General features: G+C 41.4%; 1 protein-coding gene across 1 annotated transcript in view; it reads right to left on the minus strand.

Moving 5' to 3' along the window:
• The window catches only part of LOC121619467 (H-2 class I histocompatibility antigen, Q9 alpha chain-like), a 32,351-nt gene extending 11,508 nt beyond the window's left edge, over positions 1–20,843 (minus strand). Inside the window, exons 1-2 of the mRNA XM_041955206.1 lie at positions 20,694–20,843; positions 15,248–15,514 (exon numbers count right to left, since the gene is read on the minus strand). Of these exons, the coding sequence (XP_041811140.1) occupies positions 15,248–15,514; positions 20,694–20,751 (325 nt within the window). The 5' untranslated portion in view covers positions 20,752–20,843. The remainder of the gene's footprint in view (positions 1–15,247; positions 15,515–20,693) is intronic.
• Between the last annotated feature and the right edge of the window lie 1,174 nt (positions 20,844–22,017).

A 22,017-nucleotide genomic window follows, 5' to 3' on the forward strand; every position in this document is an offset into this window, starting at 1 on the left:
ACACACAGCTTTTGTTTCATGATACTTGTTTTTATTGAGCATATCTGGCAGCACGTTAGTTTCTATTTGTAGCGAGCACATTGAGTCATCTTCTAAACAGTCACGCTTTAGTTTGTCTTAGTTAAGTTTTTAAGTAAGTTAAGTAATTTCTGATTCTTCAGTTATGCTGCTGTTGGCTGCTGCTGGAGGGACATCTTGGGTGCATCTCAATTCTCTTAATTGTTGTTTTCTCGCTCCTGGATCAATCCGGAAGTACTTGTGGTCCGCCATCTTCCCGGTCGTCCCGAAGCTCTTATTTCTGCTCAGAGGATCAAGGACCGAGGAGGAATCTCGGAGGAGCCATGAGTGTGGACACATGGGTGCATCCTTCCCGGAAATCTTTCATCCACAACCTGTTTAGTTATGTCATAAATCTCACTAACAGCAGCCTCAGAGCATGTGTGGAACATATTTGATCATATAGACGACAGCGCTTACTTATTAAATATCACGTTATGTTTACAGAGCTGTCACCAAACACATCTGCCTCTCGTCACTTGTTCTGCGTGTTATCTGAGTGAAATAATGTGTTTCGTGGCTTGTAGGTTTCCCTTCACTGACAGCTCTGAAGTCTGTCTCACTGAAGAGGGAAAGAAGACACAGCGAGGTTGATAAAGGTCAGGTCAGAAAATGTCTAACCGTTCACCGGGAAGAGACATCCAGCCAAGAATGAACTTAATAATCCTCATGTGCATTAATAAAAGTGTTACATACTTATTTACTGGTGCTGGAGACTTTTTTCTAATAATGTAAATCTAAGTGAATGACTAAGACGCAAGGAAAAGACGCAAGTGAAGGGAAACGTGGATGCAATTTAAGAGAATAGAGATGCAGCCCTCGTCCGGCCTGAGCAAAAGATGCACCCACTGAAGCAGAGCTGTTCAATACAGGAAGTGATCGACTGGACTCTACCAAGCGCCTGCCACATCATGGGGGGATGGGGATTTGTCAAATGAGGAAATCTTTCTTTTGGCTTTCTCCCCTTTCTTCTTTTTGTTACCATGACAGCGATTAGAGCAGAAGATTTTCATGTCATGACCTGCGACTACAGCACAGTACAACAGAAGTGTATCCATCAATTTATTGATCCAGACACTTAATCATCTGGTTATGAGCTGTTTCAGTCTGATGTCGTTTTGCTCTGTTGACTGCTGATACAATACAACAGATGACTGTTATCCTGAGGATGTGTCTCTAATGACTGATCACAGTGGTGCCACAAAGATACTCTCAAATGGTTCATGAAACTGAATGTAACACAGATGTTAAAACTTGGACTAAATCTCATGTTTGTTCTCATTATTTGAAAGGTTTTTTTTTAACCCACTGAATGTTGATGTAATCAGTCACCTGTGGTCCATACCGTCACTCTCCTGGCTGCTGTAATCATACTGTATGTAATAATGCATCATGTAGACATGCTCAAGACCCCCCTTCTGATGTGCACAGAATCCTCAGCAGCCTTCACACCTCATCAACCCACTCAGGTCCTGCTGTAGCTCCTGGTTACAGAGTCAAATGGACTTGCGCTAATCGTCTTGTTAGCGCTGCCATCTAATAGCAGCTACATGCTGTATGGACAGACCACAGCTAACAGTGACGCTGAGTGTGATCACAGGTACAAGCAGCCAGATGTTATTGTCAAGTTTTCTTTCGTGTTTGTGGTACAAAATGCTCCGGCTGTAACCTATTTGCTCACACACTCAGATGCACAGTGAACCCATAAATGTATTGTGACATGTGGCTCAGCCCTCGGTCCTTTGGCGCAGATTCAGACATGTTGCAAACTCAGTTGTGGTTGCAGCACTGTTTTTGGAGGATGACAGAAGACAATTGACAGAAAGAACAGAGACGAATATAGAGACAGATATCTGCTTTAACAAATGTGAATGAGACCATTTACTGAATAAGTCTGTTTGTGTAGTGTTTAAGCCAAAGAACAAGCAGTGATATTCTATCAAAGAGGCTTCAGAGTGAGAGGAAGCAAAATAGCAATCACACAGAAATTAAAATAAATACAGGACAACACCTGCGAAAGGTTTGTGAACTAAACAGATAATGGGCAAACATATTATAGCTGCTTGTCAGTTATAGTGGTGACAGCACTCAACATCAGAAAGAGTGAACAAAGAGATACAGAAAAAATCAAGTGAACGCTAGAAGTTAAAGGCAGAGACAGACAAGATGCAGCGATATCTAGTTTTTGGTACAATGGGCTTCTGGTAGGGAAGAGGGGAAGGAGAGAGAGAATGAAAGACGGTGACAGGTGTGTAATGTGACATGAAACCACATCAGCATCTGCCTCTACCTGTTCTCTGCAGAGAGCTCTTCCCATCATTCAAATCCTTCTTCACCCACTCAAAGCAAATCTAATAAAGCTTTGTTACTGTCTCCCTTCACTGTGCTGTTGAAAGCTTGTCGTTTTGGATTGATTCATGTCAGCGCCTGCATGTGAAGTCCTCTCCGTTCTAACCACACTGATCATGACCTTTAACCTCTCCAGCCTCATCGTCCCATTCACAGCCGTCCATCCTCTGGACAATGTGGACACCTGAGACAGTCAGTTATTATCAGTTCAGATCAGGTCTTTACTACAGAGACACGCTGATCCACAGACTCCAGAACAGAGGATCTGTACCTGCTGCTGCTTTTGGCTTAATGGAAGTCCCTCACAGCCAATCATCATCTGGGATGGAAGAAAACAAAACTTGTGGTCGTGGAGCTCTAAAGGCTGGAGAAGCAGGATGAATCCAGGTGGAGAACATGACAATTACTCCCACTCAGGTTCTGCTCACTGGCCGACAGTTCACACTGTGATTGTACTGGGCAACTTCCAGGTGTGAATGTGGTGAACTACAACAGTTTGAGTGTGAACAGCGCCCTCCTGAGGAGTTCCTGGAAATATAAAGGGGAAAAACACTCAGTTTAATCTATTGTGGTGGAGACACATTGTCAGCACTGTGTCAGTGCTCAGCAATATGTGTTGACAGTCTGACTAACCAACTTCAACAAGTAGCTGTTATTATTATTATAGTATTATTTATTTGTGCGACAGCCGGAAGTTTACATCAAGCAGCACAAAACAGCAAAGCAATTATTAAAAAGTTACGTTTTGTGACGCTGTTCAAACTTTTGTTTACATCAAACGTTTCAACACAGAGTAAATTTAGTCAGATCAAATCCTCACGCTTCATCGAGAGTTAAAATGTTCAAAGACAGATGTGAATGCATCTGTACTTCACAAGTTTTTATCATCACAACTAAGTGAAATATCAGTTTCATCAGTCATATTGCTGCAGGCCTCTATTCTTTTTTCATATTTGGGATATTTTATCATGAACTGAACGTCTCTGGACCTCAACTAGGTCTCACGTCACGATTTGTCAGATTGATGACTCGCAAATTCAGCAATAAATTTACACAATATTCAGACATCAGCTACACATTAAAACCACGTAACTAAAAATGAGCAGAGGCAGGTTTGGAAAGGATTGATAATATTAATAATATCAATAAACTTTCTTGATGTTGCACTTTCCTTAACAATGTTACAATGTGCTTCATGAAAAGATAAAAACAACAATATCAATTCATTAAAAATTCACACAGAGATAAAAGCCTTTTTAAAAAGAATGTTTTCAGAGGAGATTTAAAAGCACTGACAGATTTAACCAGCCTGATCTCAGCAGGTGAGTCACTTCAGAGTTTGGGGACCCGGACTGCAAAAGCCCGATCGCCCTCAGTCACCAGACGAGCTCTGAGATCCACCAGGAAGCCCCCATCAGCTGATCAAATACGGCACCCAGGCTCATAAGGGGTGAGCAGATCTTTGGTATCGTTAGGGGCCTGGTCATGTAAAGCCTTTAAGGTGAACAATAAACATTTTAAAATCAATGTGGAAATTAAAGAGGAAGCCACTGCAGGGAGGCCACAACTGGATTATGTGATCCTGTTTTCTTGAACCGGTCACAATCCAAGCAGCAGCATTTTGTACCATTTGAAGGCCACAGAGGGAAGCTTGAGGAATACCTGTGCAGAGGGCATCACAAACATCCAGACAGGGAAGAATGAAGGCATGGAAAACCCTGTGCAACTCCTCAAAGCATAACAAGGATCTCATTTACGAAATGAAGTTAAAAGAAACATGACTGAACAACTTTCTCAACTTGATCATTAAAACATCGGCCAGAATCAGATCAAATAACCACATTTCTTGCACTTGGCTTTTAGAAGTACTTCCTAAATACAGTACGATTAAAGGACAGTTTTGTTCATATTACAGTAAAACGTCATATAGGCCTATATGAGTTACCTACGTCAGGAAGATGTTCAGCTGGATGTTGCTGTTAAACTCTGGTTTGTGGACATGATCTGGGAAAACAACCTGTATCTGTTCTATAAACTCTACAGCGGTGGAAGAAGCACTCAGATCTTCTACTTATGTAAAAGTACCTGTAGTGACTTTACCTGTAGTCACTGAGGTGGCAGTTAGGTGGCTTGAGTCTGACGCGTGCGGCTTTAAATTAAACACAGTGTCTCTGCTCGTTTTTATGATGATCCATTTATTGTCATCAGTTGCCGGTAAGATATCGTTCCGTTCATACATACTTTGATATAACCAATACGACCAGAAAACCCATTCACCTGCTTGACACGGCGTTTTAGCACGGTCAAAAACTGTTCTGCTTCCCTCTCCAAACTACACACCTGACTTCATTCATTAATTAACAGGTATATATGCTGTCCACTCCCTATGGAGGAAAACCCACACAGTCATACTGATTCTCACAATAATCAAAACAAAGAAATCATATTTTGGCTCCAACAGTACCAATACAACAGTGTAGGAAAGTACAAAGTTAAAGTCCTGCATTCCAAATTGTACATGAGTAGAAGTACTGGCTAACTAATGCTAACAGCTAAATATACTTCAAGGACCAGAAGATATGCAGAATGACCCTTTATCATATATATGATATAACTGTATTAATATTCATAAATTCATGTGTAAGCATCACTTTAATGTTGCAGCTGGCAAAGTTGAACTAACTGAACTGAACTGAAGAAATAATGGTTGATGCATCATATGCACTGATTATATATGTGAATACAGCACAGAGTATTTCTGCCAAATTTCTTTTTCAATTAGAACAAAAATATGTCACCAGATGTAAAAGTTAAACAACTTGCTTCTAAAAATGATTCGTGCAGATGAATTTATCTTTTTTATATTTATGTCCTTTGATTATCATTTTACCGATGCATTTCTACTTTAGTCGTGCCACAAGGTTGCTCTTCTGATCTTGTCCTTCCTGTTCTTTTTAATTTGACATCTTAACATCTGAACACCTGGAGCCACTTCGTTTAGTCTCTGTGGATAGCTCAGAATCAGGTTTATTCATATTACTGTGCAGTCACAGAGGAGGAGGTATACATCACACACCTGCTAACATATGTCAGAGCAGCATTTACAAACTGTATGTTATATTGGATGTTCCTGACCTGTAAACCAGGTACAATATCATGTAACATTCAGTCATACAAAAAAAAACTGAAGGAAAAGGTGTCACGTTACTTCATGTATTTATTCAAAATGATGTTATCATTAATTGATTAAAACCTGAACCCACATTTACCTGCCGACTGTATATACAAGTAAGAATCTTTCACATTAAACACTGCAAAAGACAGAAATCATGAATCTACTTTGCTTGACTTCAGGAAAACACTAAAGATTTGGTTTTAACAGATTCAACACATATTTAAACTGATTTGCAAAAGTGGAAAATAAATCTTAAACTCATGTATGTTTGGACGTGTGAATCTGTTTCTGTAAAAACGTGAATCTGGATGCATGTGTGAGAATCTGGATGTAAACCTGCATTTGTATTATGAACTTTAGCAGGTTAAAATCATCCAACCACCAACTCAAAATAATTCCAACAGTGAAGCGTAGCTACAGTGGATCAGTATTACAGCCAAACCACAGCATTGATCATGTGATGGCAAACACAATGGTGACTTTGTGTTCTTACACTTGTTGCTTCGACTCTCACAAAAGAAAAAGAGAAAGTCGCCTTGAATGTGTTGAACTGTCATGTAACAGAAGGACATATTTCTATTCACATACTTCAAGTCATGATTTCTGTCAACATCAGGATCGTCCCTCCTTGTATTTGGATGAACTGATCATCATTAACAGAGTCATTGTGAAGAAGACTGTGTTCATTATGTGAGCATGGTGTGTAGTTTTAATGAGGCAAAGATCCACTGTGGATTGAAACACTGTCATTTGGGGTTCAATAGAGATTTGAATACAGTTCATGGTGCGGAGGCTCTGTGTGAGCCGTCTTTGAGCTGCATGTGTCCAATCATCACTCGTCTGCTAATTTCCAGCCTGTGTCTGCAGAGAAGCAGCATTTAGCAGTCGACTCTGACTCTAAGTATACTTATCTGCTGTTACAACTTGGATTGTTGTGAAGTTTTGACAAATAAAAGCATCGATTAGTGCAGCTTTAAAGCCTCGTTGCACTGTACCTGTTTGACTACATAGATGTAAATGATATTCAGTCTATTATGATGGTGCGGTGACCCTTTTGTTGTTTTGGATTACATTACATTACATGAAGCTCGGCTCATATCATCATGACACAGTCTTACACTGCTCACCGCTGGCTGCTTTAGACTGTGGTGAGCTGTGAACCAACACTTGTTTAAATGCTGCAAACTGGAACAAGAAGAGTCTCAATTCAAAGACTGGAATCAAAGGACTTCGAAAGTCAGGAGGAAGTCCTGCTGTGTTGGTCTCTTACTCTTATAAGATGAGATAAGATCAACTTTATTAATCCCCAGCTGGGTGAAATTGGCGTTACAGGCAGCATCAATAAAAAAAGCAACAGCAAAGGCATTGAAAAATACAGATTACAAAATACGAAATAAGAAAGTAACTATACACAGTATATGAACATTTTATACAAAAACTATAGAAATTACAATGCCAATGGAAAGCTCAAGTCTTCTCAGCAGGATGAGAAGAAAGGGCAGATGGAGACGGCCCTTTCTGTACTGACCTTCCTGCATTAGTGGTCCAGTCCAGTTTGTCACTGACAGTCTACTCCAGCTCCCTCTAGCTTCCCCCTCAGCAGTGATGGTTGGGTAGTGTTGAAAGCACTGGAGAAGTCAAAAAACATGACCCTCACTGTGCTCCCAGCGCTCTTCTTCTTTTTGTAAACCATGAAAGCCAGAAGAAGCTTTTCAGCATCTGTTCCCTGTGTGCAACTATCAACTGAACAAATATGGCACCAATAGTTGTGGGTGATATGGAGAAAATCTTACCACAGTTTGTCATTTTATATCATGATTTCAATGCATGTGGTCACAGGGTAAAATTTCCTGATGCTCAAATGAAAAACTGCATTTCTAGATAAAATAATCAGGCTAGAATGTTTTTTTTAATCTAAAGAATTAAATACCTGACAAATTAAGAAATGTCGTCACATCCTGGAAATCAAACATTAATTTGTCATGCAAATAAGATCCTGTCGTCTGATTATTAAGTATTTAAAACTGACAAAATTCTAATCTGTCAGCATTTTCTGCTTTCTCTGCATTTCTACAGACCAACAGGAAGATGCCGATAATCAGAAAATGGAGCACAAAAACTATTTTTTTAAGTTACATCAGTTGATTCAAACAGGGTAAAAATGTCTTTGTCAGTGTCATTTTTTTGTATTTTTATATAATTGTGATGAAAACGTGACAAAACAAGTTGCCATTTCAGACGATGAGTCGTCCGTATCCAGCAACTCACGTGTCCTTAATTTCAATCAAGATCACAAAGTTTCCAACAAAAAGACAGAAAAAATGTATATGTTCATATGATTGTAGCTACAGTCACAGATGTGGAAGCAAATATCTAGAAATTTGAAGCATTGCGAATTTTATTCATGAGTAACAGTACAAAAGGAAAGAAACATCAGGGCAACTTTATTTGACATTCAGCTGCTGAACTCAACACAAGAAGTGAGTCTCAGCATCGTTCTTTAATTTATTTTCATCTTTAAAACAAAAATGTTCCGCCTCCCTAAAAACTAGCAGGAAATATTTAGAGGAAGATTTCTATCAGCGTGCAGAGAAGCTTAAAACTGGATATTATGAAACAAAAAACAACAAGATACTCCTGGTTTGCTAAGAAAAGACTCAAAAATATAAATTTTTATTAGCTTCAACCAGCTTGGAAAAACAACAAAATCTTTAAAAGTTTTCAGTTTCAAATAAATATACATATATACAAACTATTTACACAACTGGAAATCACATTATGTATGTGCACAGAAGTGGCTTTTAGAGATGTAACAGTAACCAGATGGAAACATGTTCAATAAATAACAGATTCACCACATTGATACGAAACTGCATCCATCCATTTCCCATCCAGCTGATCCTGCAGAGAGTCGCAGAGGACTGGAGTCAAAGCCAGTCACAGAGGACTGGGGTCAAAGCAAGAGGGCGAGAGCTGGACGACAGTTGATCAGCAGGACAGAGAGCCGTTAACACTGGAGCCTACAGCCAACTGAGGCTGTCCAGTTTACGGAGCATGTTTTTAGATGTTGCTTTGATCATATGTGTAAAATATCTGTCAGCCACTTTTTTTGTTTTCTTTGTATTCTGATCAATAAGCATCGACGACTAGATTCCCAACCCTGATTCCATCACTGTATGATATGAGGATGAATAACCAATGAAATCCCAGTTTATGGAGGAGAACGTGGCGGCAGCGCTCCTTGTTGCAAAATTTATCCAGAAACCTAAAGAGACAAAAAGAAAAACATCAAATACATAAAATAAAAACAACATCATTCACCACAAATGTTGTTCAATTCCACAAAGACACATTTTTGTTCAATCATTGAGACTTAAAATATCAATGATTGATTGAAATGTTGACATTGTGGAAGCCAAGTATTTGGCTGCTACACCACTATGTTCAACACCAGTTGAAGAAATTGGCGTCCCTGTTTGTCTAAAGGTTCATATTTGACTTTTTAATGTTACACTTTATCTGACCTGCTGATGTGAAGGTTTCTGAAAGCACCTTTTTCTTAATCTCATTGAACTTCATATAAAACAGCTGAAAGTCAAATATTTCCTTTATAAAGAGTCACAGAAGTCTCACAGCGAATAAAGAAACAATCACAGAAAGTTCTTTAACACAAACTTTAAGGCAGCTTGTTTAACAACAGCTGTGAAATTCATGTCCCACATGAAGCGACTCACTGTGTTCAGGGTGCTGCTGCTGTGTTTGTCTTTCAGGCTTGTGGATTCAGTTCAACCATGACCTCAGGGTTGCTTATAGCTGTAAGGTCAGAGAGACGTCGTTAGCCCACATCCTGCTGTGAACTCACACTGTGTTTAACAAACAGCCAACACTGCCACAAAAGTTCCTCAGCACAGAATCCAGAAAGCCCATTTCATCTACAGAGAGTGTGTCAGGTCAGAGGAAACGGAATAAAAAGAGGTTTCACTTACGAGATGGAGGGCGTTTGGCTGAAATAAAAAGAAAAAATGACAAATTATTCATCTTCTTACAGCTGAAAACTTTGTCAGCTTCTTTCCAACGGATCAATTAATCCCGTCCAGCTTCTGTTCAGATCTTGTGTTATTTCTGTTCCCGTCACCTCTCCTTCCATCATCATGCTGTCGTCATATTATCACCACACTGTGGCTCTGAGCCTCGCAGCTCTTCCTGCTGTTTGAAGCTCATTTTCATGCTCAGACAATTTAAATTTGTCTCACTTTTGCAATCTGGATAAAAGCATCAAAGTCTAAAATCAAAATACTGACAAACAACTTGTCTCTGTTTGAGTCTCTCACCATTCTTCTTTTTGTAAATCATGAATCCAGCGGCAGCGATGAGGGCGACAGCGAGAACAACCACTGCAGCAATGATGTAACTTCTGATCTCAGTCTTACTTTCATTGCTCCTGATCGCTGCTTCGTCCAGTCTGGTGACGACGTCGTCCTTCACACCAGGGAGATGAAACACACATTTGTACCTGTTCCAGTCTTCAGGTGTGACTGATGAAAGGTTCAGGTCAGCGCTCATCTGGAAGGTTCCATCGTGGTTGGGGAGGGTCTCTCCGAGGTCCACGCCCTCGTGAAGCTCCTCTCCATCTTTCCTCCAGACGAGTGAGGCTCTGTCAGGGTAGAAACCTGAAGCGTGGCAGCTGACTGGAGAGGAGGGAGTCTTCTGGAGGAGAGACACTGAGGGGAGCTCTGCAGAGTAAAGAGAAAGACACTTTACAGCTTCTTCATTATGATTTACTCCATATTAATATCATCATTCTGTCTGATGCCATCTATTTTACATGATTTAGCAGCATTCACTATATATATGTATGCAATGAAAGTAAACATGACTGAAGTGGAACTGAGAAAAGAAGGAGGGACAGAGGAGAAAGAAGACAGATGAAGACAGGTGAGGAGGGTGAGACAGATTAGAAAGGGAGCAGGAGGACAGCCAGTGTCAGAGACACTGAGGAAGGAGACAGAGGAAGACACAGAGAGAAAGACAGAGAAAATAGAGGGAAGGAGAAATGAACTGAGACAAAGTGAGTCTCTGTATGTTGCTTCATATTTACTGTAACGTGACTGTTGGTTAAAAACACAAGAGACATATGAAGGTTGTTGTGTCCATTAAACGACATCAGGTCATGTGATTCTACATGCTCTGGTAAATGTGGACACCTGAGAGAGAGACAGACAGAGACTACAGTAAACCAGACTGAGATCACAGTCCAATCATCCATCATCAGTTGAGATCACATCTTCACCACAGACACACACTGATCCACAGACACCAAAACACAGGATCTACACCCCCTGCTGTCATTGGCTCGATGAAAGACACTCACAGCCACTCGTCATGTGGACGGTGTGGACGTCTCAGAGAGAGACAGAGAGGCTGCTGGGAAACAGAGTGAGATCCTAACACAGTTCATATCCTCTTTGTGTTTTTACCACACTGACTCCACTGACACCAACAGCTGATCTCCACTGTTGAAGGTGGTGTGGCTTCATGTGAGCTGCAGGGACACACACACTGAGGTGGAGTCCTGACGAGCAGACACAGATTAAACCTGATCCCGGACTGAACGTTACACCAACTGAGACCCCGCAGCCGGCGGATCGGTCCGACAAAATCCTCTTCCTGTCAGAAACTACAGACTCGACTGTCCTGAAGCGGCTCTGGAAGCTTCCGCTGAAGGAGAGTTTCAGTCCAGGATCAGTCTCCAGACTCCACCTGCTCAGCCAGGACAGGGTGTCCTGTTCAACAGTGTTACTACAACTGGTCACAATAAAACAGAGACCATCAAGACCATTATGGAGACTGGGAGGCAGTCTGTGTGTCCTGATTGGTCCATCCATCAGTCAATCATTCAATACAACCAACAGCTGTTTCCACCTGCAGATGTTGTCTTGATGCTGCTGATGGGATGAACCAACACACTGTGGTCAGTCCACCAGAGTTCATCTAATCTAATCTGTGGTTCTACTATATATACTGTATATTATGGGATGGACACACTGTGGTCAGTCCAGCACAGTTAATCTAATCTAATCTGTGGTTCTACTATATATACTGTATATTATGGGATGGACACACTGTGGTCAGTCCACCAGAGTTCATCTAATCTAATCTGGGGTTCTACTATATATACTGTATATTATGGGATGGACACACTGTGGTCAGTCCAGCACAGTTAATCTAATCTAATCTGTGGTTCTACTATATATACTGTATATTATGGGATGGACACACTGTGGTCAATCCAGCAGAGTTCATCTAATCTAATCTGTGGTTCTACTATATATACTGTATATTATGGGATGGACACACTGTGGTCAGTCCAGCAGAGTTCATCTAATCTAATCTGTGGTTCTACTATATATACTGTATATTATGGGATGGACACACTGTGGTCAGTACAGCAGAGTTCATCTAATCTAATCTGTGGTTCTACTATATATACTGTATATTATGGGATGGACACACTGTGGTCAGTCCAGCAGAGTTCATCTAATCTAATCTGTGGTTCTACTATATATACTGTATATTATGGGATGGACATACTGTGGTCAGTACAGCAGAGTTTGTCTAATATGTGGTTCTACTTCATATTCAGTGTTCACATTCATGATTCTTTTCATGATCAATTATCTTTCATGATTCCATTAAACATTTATTTATTTATGATTTATTTTTTCTCGTTAGATTCCAAGCTCCTACCAAATGTGCTGGACACTAAATATTACAATATCGTTGTTTCAGATCATGCTCCAGTTAGTATAAATTTAGATTTCAACCAACATAGGCAAATGCGAATGAACAAATGAACTGGAGATTCCTTATTTAATTAATGATCCAGATTTCTGTAAATACTCGTCAGGTAAATTGGATGATTTTTTAGTCACGAATGATACCTCTGATACCTCAGACTTGAACTTGTGGGAGACATTTAAAGCGGTTGTGAGGGGGCATATTATCTCTTATGAGGCATCTTTCAAAAAATTAGGAAGCTCAAGATTAGTTGAAATTGATAGCAAGCAATCTCAACTGGAGACACAATATAAACAAAGTAATAACAATCAAACACTGCAGGAAATTATTAACCTTCAGTATGAGTACAACACAATTTTAACAAAACAAGTCAGCGATCAATTGTCCCGTTTACGTACACGTTATTTTGAACTTGAGACAAGCCACACTTAAATCCACGCCTACTTAAATCTAACTGCTTCTATTGTCATCAAAAAAGATCACATCCCTTTCCACTTGAGAGGGGCACCCGTCAAGGGTGTTCCCTCTCACCATTACTTTTTGCTCTAGCCATTGAGCCATTGGCAATTACTATAAGGGAAAATAAGGTCATCAAGCCCATCACTATGTTTTTTTTAAACTATTTATTAGTATTTTCATTTTTTCCAAAAAGCAAATAACAACTGAACAAACAGTCAGGGTCCGGGGGTATAGTCAATACCTCCAAAGGATAAATTTTCTTTTATGTGCATCACATACATTTAAGACACATAACATTGTCACATTTACAACAGAGACACTCATTGGCCAAATAAACAGTCCATTTCTGCCATCTTTCTTACCCAGATCTTTTTGAAGTCAGATTGAGTATGTAATTTGTTCCAGGACATGTAGTTGTTTTACTATATTAACAAAGATATCACTGGTGGGGGCGTTTTTCTGGAGCCAACATTTTGTAATGGCTTTTTTACTTGCTGGAAACAAGACACAGACTTATATACACAAGAAGGGAACCACTAATGACACACAGGTGGAAAGAATCAGACAATCACAAGGGTGGGAAAACACAGGAAGTAAACAAAGAAACATGACATGAACCTTAAAATAAAAGCAGAGCATGGGCCATGACATTGTAAGGGAGAGCACTACACAATAACTAATGCTCAAAAAATTTGGTCGCAGATCAGAACATTTTGTGAACTTCCATAGACATCAGTGCATGCCCCTGTGTGGCGTAACCACGCCTTTCCCCCTTCAAACACGGATGCAGTCTTTAAGGAGTGGAGCAGGAAAGGAATAGGGTCCATTAAAGATCTTTATGTTGATAAGCATCTCTTTTCATTTGAACTACTGCAAAAAAAATATGACCTGCCAAATATCAGACTTCTTTAGGTATTTACAGTTACGTCATTACAAAGACAAAATATTTCATCCCCTGACCCCCTCCTAGAAGAAAACCCTCTCTTCAAGCTCTTACTTGGCCCACCAGAAGCACAGGGTTTGATTTCAAAATTGGTTTGTATTTTCTCCAACAAACTTGCACAGCCTGATATTAAATTTAAACAAAGGTGGGAAGCTGATCTCAACATCACTATTCAAGATGAAATATGGAAACAAGCTTTAAGCGACATTCACCATTGCCCAGTCAATGCCAGTTGATTCAGTTTAAGGTCATACACAGGTTACTTTATTCGAAGGTTAAGTTAAGCATAAAATATTTCCCCAAATTTCCCCCCTGTGTGAAAGGTGCAACAACTCAGATAGCACACTTGCACACCAATTTTGGCTATGCCCTGAGATTCAAAATTTCTGGTGCTCTATTTTCAGATGGTATTCTCATGTACTTAAAGTAAATTTGGACCCTGACCCTAAAACTGCTTTAAAAAGGTTATAGCAAAGAGATGTATTTTGAGAGTGTGGAAATCTGACTCATCACCTAAGTTTGAAGCCTGGTTGAGGGAGCTGGTAGGAATCCTACACATTGAAAAACTGAGATTCGAGATATCTGGTAATGTACAGAAATTTTGTGGTGTGTGGGGACCTATCTTGGAGTACTTGAAACTGTAGTTGCCCCCCCTAAAGAGTATATGTCCTGACATGACTGATATATTGATACACTCACTTCTAGTACCATGTTAAGCCTCTTTGTGTGTATTCTTTTTCTACATGTTATAGTCTGTGTCAATTCATTTACTTTTAATATCACTATATGTGTATGTTTGTTGCTTTAATTATTAAGAAAATTTGGTCAAGTTTGGTCAACTGAAGTTAATGTCATCTAATCTGTAGCTCGACTATATATGATGTATATTATGGGATGGACACACTGTGGTCAGGACAGGAGAGTCGTGCTGTTGAACTTGTTAAACCTTTGATGTGAATGAGACATTTACATGTCGTCCTGTCTCACAGGTTTATTAAAACATACTGCTGCTCCTCTCATATGAGGACCCAGCAGAAGCAGCCTGCGTCCCATTTACAGTCCTGCGCCGCACGTTAAGAAACCAGGCGCTAATGTTCCTCCATCAGCTGTGTGTTGGAAAACTGTTGTGATAAACAGGTTCCTACAGTGGAGTTATTATGGAGCAGCTCACTGTGGGCGGTCCAGTAGACGTGCTGTGATCTAATCTAGTGGAGATAAAGTGTTAATCATCTCTGCTGGTTATTATGGGATGGACAGAAACACTGGATCAGTGTAGGATGGCAGCATCCAGGACTCTCAGTCTCAGGGATGTTTCTGTTGAGTCTGACTGTGTGTTTCAGTCAAGAAAGGCCTCCATCACACAGTCTGTGTGTGTGTGTGTGTGTGTGTGGTAACATCTGTTTGCTAAAATACAGGATTAAAATATAAACAACATTTGATCAGCAGAAAGTGAAACTTAAACAAACCTCCAGTTTGGTTGAAGCGCTGCTTCAGAACTTCAATGTTGGCTTTGAAGGAGTGCTGGTCACCCATATAGATCCGAGTGTTCCTCTCCAAGTACTCTGGATCATCTGCTGTGACTCTGCTCATCCAGTCCTGTTTGAGTTCTTCTCTCCCGGTGTTGCTGTCATATCGATCGATCTGAATGTCATCGACCATCCCAACAGCCACAAACTCTGGGAAGTTTGGGACTCCAGAAGAAGCAGTGTAGAAATACTTCAGAGAGTGAGTCACTGTAAGAAAAACGTAATGTCATGATTTCACTTTTCAGAATCAGTTTTATTAATCACTGAAAATGTTATTTTCTATATAACTCCTCATTATTATTATTATTATTATATTGAAAATGTGACATCACAAACCTCTGAGCTAAATATATTCACTGCATGTGACTCTAATTTATTTTCTATATTCAACAGGTTCAAACTTCCTCTGTTTGATTATATTACGTCTCTAGTTTAGACTATAAATTGTGACCAATGACAACTTCTGTTTCTTCTTCGTGAGGTTTTGAATCACAGATTTGAACTCTGTGAGTTTCTTCAACATAAATCCTGCAGCTCTTCTTCTTCTACACTTTGGAAGTGGGTTGTTTTGCTCTCTTCTCCTGTTCTTGTCATTTCTCATCATTAAGTCATGTAATTCATTTCATTTTATTGATGATGTTGTTGTCAGATGTTTGTGGATTTCAGATGTTGAGCATGAAGGTTTTACTTTAAAATAAACCAACAAGAAAATAAATATCTGACCCTTGTGTCCCTCACTTTTAGATATCTTCATTCATATAAACTGAATAATTATTTCTCAGTATTACCTCCAATATCTTTGATCATCAACATTTAAATCAAATCTTCTGTATTTTATGACAATCCCATAATGTTAATGGACTCAGCTCTATATTTCAGAGAGATCTCTTCAGTAATATTTGTCACTTTACACTCTCATGTAGTCGTTCTGTACAGTTTCTATCAGGATCAGTTACATACTGGATTAAAAGCAGCTTTTTTATTCACTTAATAATAATAATAATAATAATAATAATAATAATAATACATTTTATTTGTTAAAAGCGCCTTTCAGGACACTCAAGGACACTTTACATCACAAGGAATATCAAACCACAATATGATAAAAACAATAATATAAAGAAGTGATAAAACAAATTAGTGTAAAATCAGACTGACCAGTTGACCTCAAGTAGGATAAGTGATTCCAAACAGGTGTGTTTTGAGTGTGGATTTAAAACGGGAAAATGAATCAATATTTTTAATTTCGGGTGGTCTGCGGGAGAGTGCTGTGTTTATGTGTTCACAGAAACTTGGCTCAACAACAGCGTAACAGACCACACCATTCAGCTCGAGCGGCTAACCTTTTATCGAGCAGACAGAGCTCTCGCTGAGGGAGGTAAGACACGCGGCGGGGGACTCTGTGTTTACATCAACAATGACTGGTGCCGTGACGCTGTTGCGATCTGCAAACACTGCTCACTACTGGTGGAGTTTATGGTCATAAAATGCCGACCCTTTTACCTCCCGAGGGAGTTTACAGCCATACTGCTTGTTGCTGTTTACATCCCTCCGAGCTCCAATGAAAACAACAGGAGCGAGGCATAATGAACTGCACCAACACATCAGTGAGCAGCAGACTGCCCATCCAGATGCCTTCCTCATCCTGGCTGGGGATTTCAACCATGCAGACCCAAAGAGGGTGTTTCCAAAGCTACACAAACACATAGACTTACCAACATGTGGACATAACACACTGGACCAGGTTTACACCACCCAGAGAGGAGCTTACAAGGCCCTTCCCCTCCCACACCTCGGCGCCTCTGACCAAATCACTGTTATGCTAATGCCAGCATACAGACCACTGGTTAAAGTCACCAAACCAGTTCTGAAAGAGGTGCGAGTGTGGCCTGAGGGGTCCTTGGAGGAACTTCAGGACTGTTTTAACACCACATACTGGGACGTGTTTAAACAGGGTGCAACCTACAACAACATCACCGACCTCCAGGAGTACACAGACGTCATCATGGCTTACATCACCAAATGCATCGATGATGTTACATTAACAAAGACCATCACTGTTCGGGCCAATCAAAAGCCATGGCTGACAGGAGAGGTCCACAGGCTGCTGAAGGCCCGTAACACGGCCTTTAGAGAAGGACACAAGGAGGGCCTGAGGACAGCGAGAGCCAACCTGTCACGTGACATCAGACAGGCCAAGAAGGTGTACTCCAGGAGGATAGCTCATCGCTTCAGCGATTGCAGGGATACGCAGAGCCTGTGGCGATGGATACAGATCATCACGGACTACAAACCCCCACCGCACACCTGTGACAGCTCCACCTCCCTGCTAAATGACTTCTTTGCTCGCTTTGAAGCACACAACAGCACATCTGCACAGAAATCCCCATCCCCTCCCGGCGAACAGGTGTTGACGCTGTCCCCTGACAGTGTGAGGAGGACACTCGGCAGGATCAACGCCTGCGAAGCTTCTGGTCCTGACAACATTCCTGGTCGTGTGCTGAGGGACTGTGCCGGAGAGCTCACGGATGTCTTCAAAGACATCTTCAACATCTCGCTGAGCCATGTGTCGAGGACGTGTCTCTAAAAAATCTCTCTTGTCCTCTGGGTTCTTTGAATGAAGCAATAGGAGATGTTGACTCCAAAAAATCAGTTTTATTCTAACATCAATAGAATGTGCAAGGTTACAGAGCTCTGGGTCTCGACATAACCTTTCCCTGATCCACAACAGAGTTGGGTCAGTTCATGAAGTCTGACACACTATCTTTCCCTGACCCAGTATTTTTATAGACAGAACATGAGGAAATGCTGAAACAGTCGTCGGCTCCTCCTCGTTGACTCCGGGCTCTCTCTCTCTCCTCTGCTTGCTCATCTTCGTCATCTTCGGAGAATCCAACGTCACCGCAGCAACCTGTTTGCAAGGACAAATCTAGAGAGACAACCTTATCCCTGACGCCAACCTGTTCTATCTTAAGTCGAGGGCCCCAAGATGTCTCCCATGCCAGGCCTCTATCTCAAAACCTCCTGTTCTAGGTCACACTGGCCTTAGATATATTTTGCACACAAAGCATCACTCCTCGTCTAAATCACTTCTATGAATAATAAAGGAAAAACTTAACCAGGAGGAGTAGAATTCATCATTAGTAGAATCATCATTAATCATCATTTATCATTAATATAAACATTTGCATGCAACCTAACTGTTAGCACAATATATGTGTGTAATCAAACTTATCAAAGTATAGGAATATGACCCAAATATCCATCACAAGCTGTTGTCCCCACAAGTCGTCGCCCTCCTGTTTCAACGACTACCGTCCGGTAGCACTCACCCCCATCCTCATGAAGTGCTTCGAACCGCTAGTGTTGAAACTGTCCTCCCACCCTCCCTGGACCCCTTCCAGTTTGCGTATCGGGCCCAACCGCTCGACCGATGACGCCATCTCCACTGCCCTCCACTCAGCCCTCACACATCTGGACAAAAAAGACTCGTACATCAGAATGCTGTTCATAGACTTCAGCTCAGCATTCAACACAATCATCCCACAACAGCTCATCACAAAACTGGACCAGCTGGGATTAAACACCTCTCTGTGCAACTGGCTGCTGGACTTCCTGACTGGGAGACCTCAGGCAGTTCGGGTCGGCAGGAACACATCCAGCACCACCACACTGAACACGGGGGCCCCCCAAGGATGTGTGCTGAGCACCCTCCTCTTCACTCTGCTGACCCATGACTGCACACCGTCGCACAGCTCCAACCTCGTCAAGTTCGCCGATGACACAACTGTGGTGGGTCTCATCAGCAACGACGACGAGATGGACTACAGGAGCGAGGTGAACCCCCTGGCCTCGTGGTGTGAACACAACAATCTCTCTCTGAATGTGGAGAAGACGAAGGAGATTGTTGTGGACTTCAGGAGAAGACGCCCCCAGTATGCCCCCCTTACCATCAATGGTGCTACGGTGGAGAGGGTGAGCAGCACCAAATTCCTGGGTGTGCATGTCACTAAGGACCTCTCCCGGACCACCAACACCACATCGCTGGCCAAGAAAGCGAACCAGCGCCTCTACTTCCTCCGCAAACTGAGGAAAGCTAGAGCCCCGGCCCCCATCATGCACACCTTCTACAGAGGCACCATTGAGAGCGTCCTGACCAGCAGCATCACCGTGTGGTACGGCGCCTGCTCCACGTCCTGCAGGAAGAACCTCCAGTGCATCGTGAGAGCAGCTGAGAAAAGCGTTGGTGCTTCTCTCCCCTCCCTCGACGACCTCTACACCTCCCGCCTCACTCGCAAAGCCCTCTGCATTGTGTGAGACCCCACCCACCTGTCACACAGCCTCTTCAGCCCCCCCCCTTTACTGTCACACACTCACACGTAAGCACAAGGCGATTAATGTTGCGTAGGTGGAAGTAAGTAGACCGGATAACATTATTGATGTGCGATTTGAAAGACAGAGTGCTATCGAGGATGACACCCAGACACCTGTGGGGAGAGGGAGATAGAGGAGTTGTCAATTTGAATAGAAAAGCTGTCTGTTTTGGATAGTGTTGATTTAGTGCCGATGAGGAGAACCTCAGTTTTGTCACTGTTTAATTGGAGGAAATTTGAGGTGAGCCAGGTTTTTACTTCAGTAATGCAGTCAGTAAGAGAGGAGGGTGGGAGAGTGGAAGAAGGACTGACTTTAACATCAGTCATTAAACTCCCACGTTCCCTCCACCATCAACTCATGTTTCTTCACTTTCAGTCCAGATTATAAAGTTTATTCTACATTTTTTTCTACTATCAACACAGTTGACTTTCTGCAGGCGTCTGAGTTTTGACCATTAAATTATTGATCATTTCTGAATCCTTCACTGTCCTCTGCTCTCATATTTCTCTGTTCTGTGCTGATGCTGAGATCAATATTTGGGAGTTCAAAAATATGAGATATCAGCTGATAGTGTGTTTTTTTACAGAAAACAATAAGAGAAGCAATTTCACTGTGTGGAGTCAAATGGAGGAACTTTCTGGGGAATGGCTTCATGTGGTTTGAAATATGATGAAAATATATAGAGGTCAAACAACACGACGGTATGAACTTATTTATGTTCAGTGAGGCAGCTTTGATTATGAGCGTTTTTCTGTCTCAACATCATTGTGTTCATTCTACACAATTCAGATTAACCGCAGTGACGAGTTTCTTTACTGAACACAAATATTCAGATGATTCACCTTTGACCTGATGAGAAATACTTTTTAAAACATTTCTATCATCTGCAGTGAAGTCCTGCAGCCCCACATCAAAGACTATCAAACGAAGCTTCACTTCATAAATACAGAATATAAAGACACGAAGCCTTTTTTCTTTTCCAATCAGCTGACTTCAAAAAGTCTTCACTCACCAGCCGCCGCCCCATGTAGACCTGCTCCCAGGAAAACCAGAAAAAACAAAGTCCTCATTGTAAACAGTCACATCTGAAGCTTTGGCAGAATAATGACTGATGTTTATTTATTTGGACAAACAGATGGAAACTTTCCTCCTCGAGGATCAACTGTGGAATGAGGGAAAACGCGGAAAGACGCTGACATCAACCTCCAATGAGCCAATGAGAATTCAGACCGAGCATCGACGTCACTTATTACTCGGTAAAACTGAGCCACTGAGGTTAGCAGTTGCTGCTGCTCAGATCTTGTTCAATGTTTTGCAGGTTGATGGGATGTAATGTGCAGAAATGTATTAATTCTGTGGGAGGTCAGAGGTTACTGTCAGCTGCAGATCAGACACTGTGGAGCCCCCCAGTGGTTCAAACCTGCAGGTGACAGTTTCGCAGTGTGGACTGTTGTTTTAAACACATCGAAGTCAATATCCAATAAGGTATTTTATCTATGTGTTAATACATTTCAGTACAGGCTGGGCTTGGTACAATTTCGGCCCACTACCAGGACAGCTAATATAATAAAACACAAGGTAGTTTCCCTGAAACAACATTTCACCTCAGTGTTTGACTGTGAAGTGAAAACAAGAGGCAGAGAAATAAACCAAAGCAGAAAGTGAGTCAGAGAGCTTCCGAAACACAAACATGAGATCAGGTCAGCTCTGTCCTTCAGGATAAAAGCCTGTGAACTGATGTGGAGCTGTGGACGCTGAAAACTGCTCCAACTAGAGAAATGTAACACCGCTGTTAATGTTTGAGCACCTGATGCTGTTTTTATCATTTTGCTCTGGCTTTGGCACCGTTTACACTCTGTGTCAATCCTCACTTGTTGGTTTTGAAGCACTTTATAAAAGCTCCCAGAATTTATGTTTAACGAATAAAACTCAGATCTTTTGTTCGCACTTTTCAGCTCAGACAATATTATTCATGATCATTACACAACCTCAGCGAAATGTGTCACATCTTCTGTCCTGACAGGTGACACTGAGACTTGAACTCAGAGATATCAGCAGTATGACAGCGCCCTCTGCGGACGAATTATATGCCTGCATTTGAACTGCTGATGGGAAACCACCTGAGGATGTCACCTGTCTTTCTGTTTCTGTCGGTCTGTCAAAACATCATAATTATCCGTAAATTGCGGAAAAGGGAGGACAGCGTTAAAATAACTTAAGACTCTGAGCAAGGGAGGAAATTGATATTTCGTTTTCTGAGGAAGATTGGACTGGAGAGGCGGCTCTGTGGGGACGTTACAGTGTCGCTCCTGAAAATGGCTGAAGATTGAGTAAAA

The sequence above is a fragment of the Chelmon rostratus genome, chromosome 16 (assembly GCF_017976325.1).
Source record: "Chelmon rostratus isolate fCheRos1 chromosome 16, fCheRos1.pri, whole genome shotgun sequence".
Lineage (NCBI taxonomy): Eukaryota > Metazoa > Chordata > Actinopteri > Chaetodontiformes > Chaetodontidae > Chelmon > Chelmon rostratus.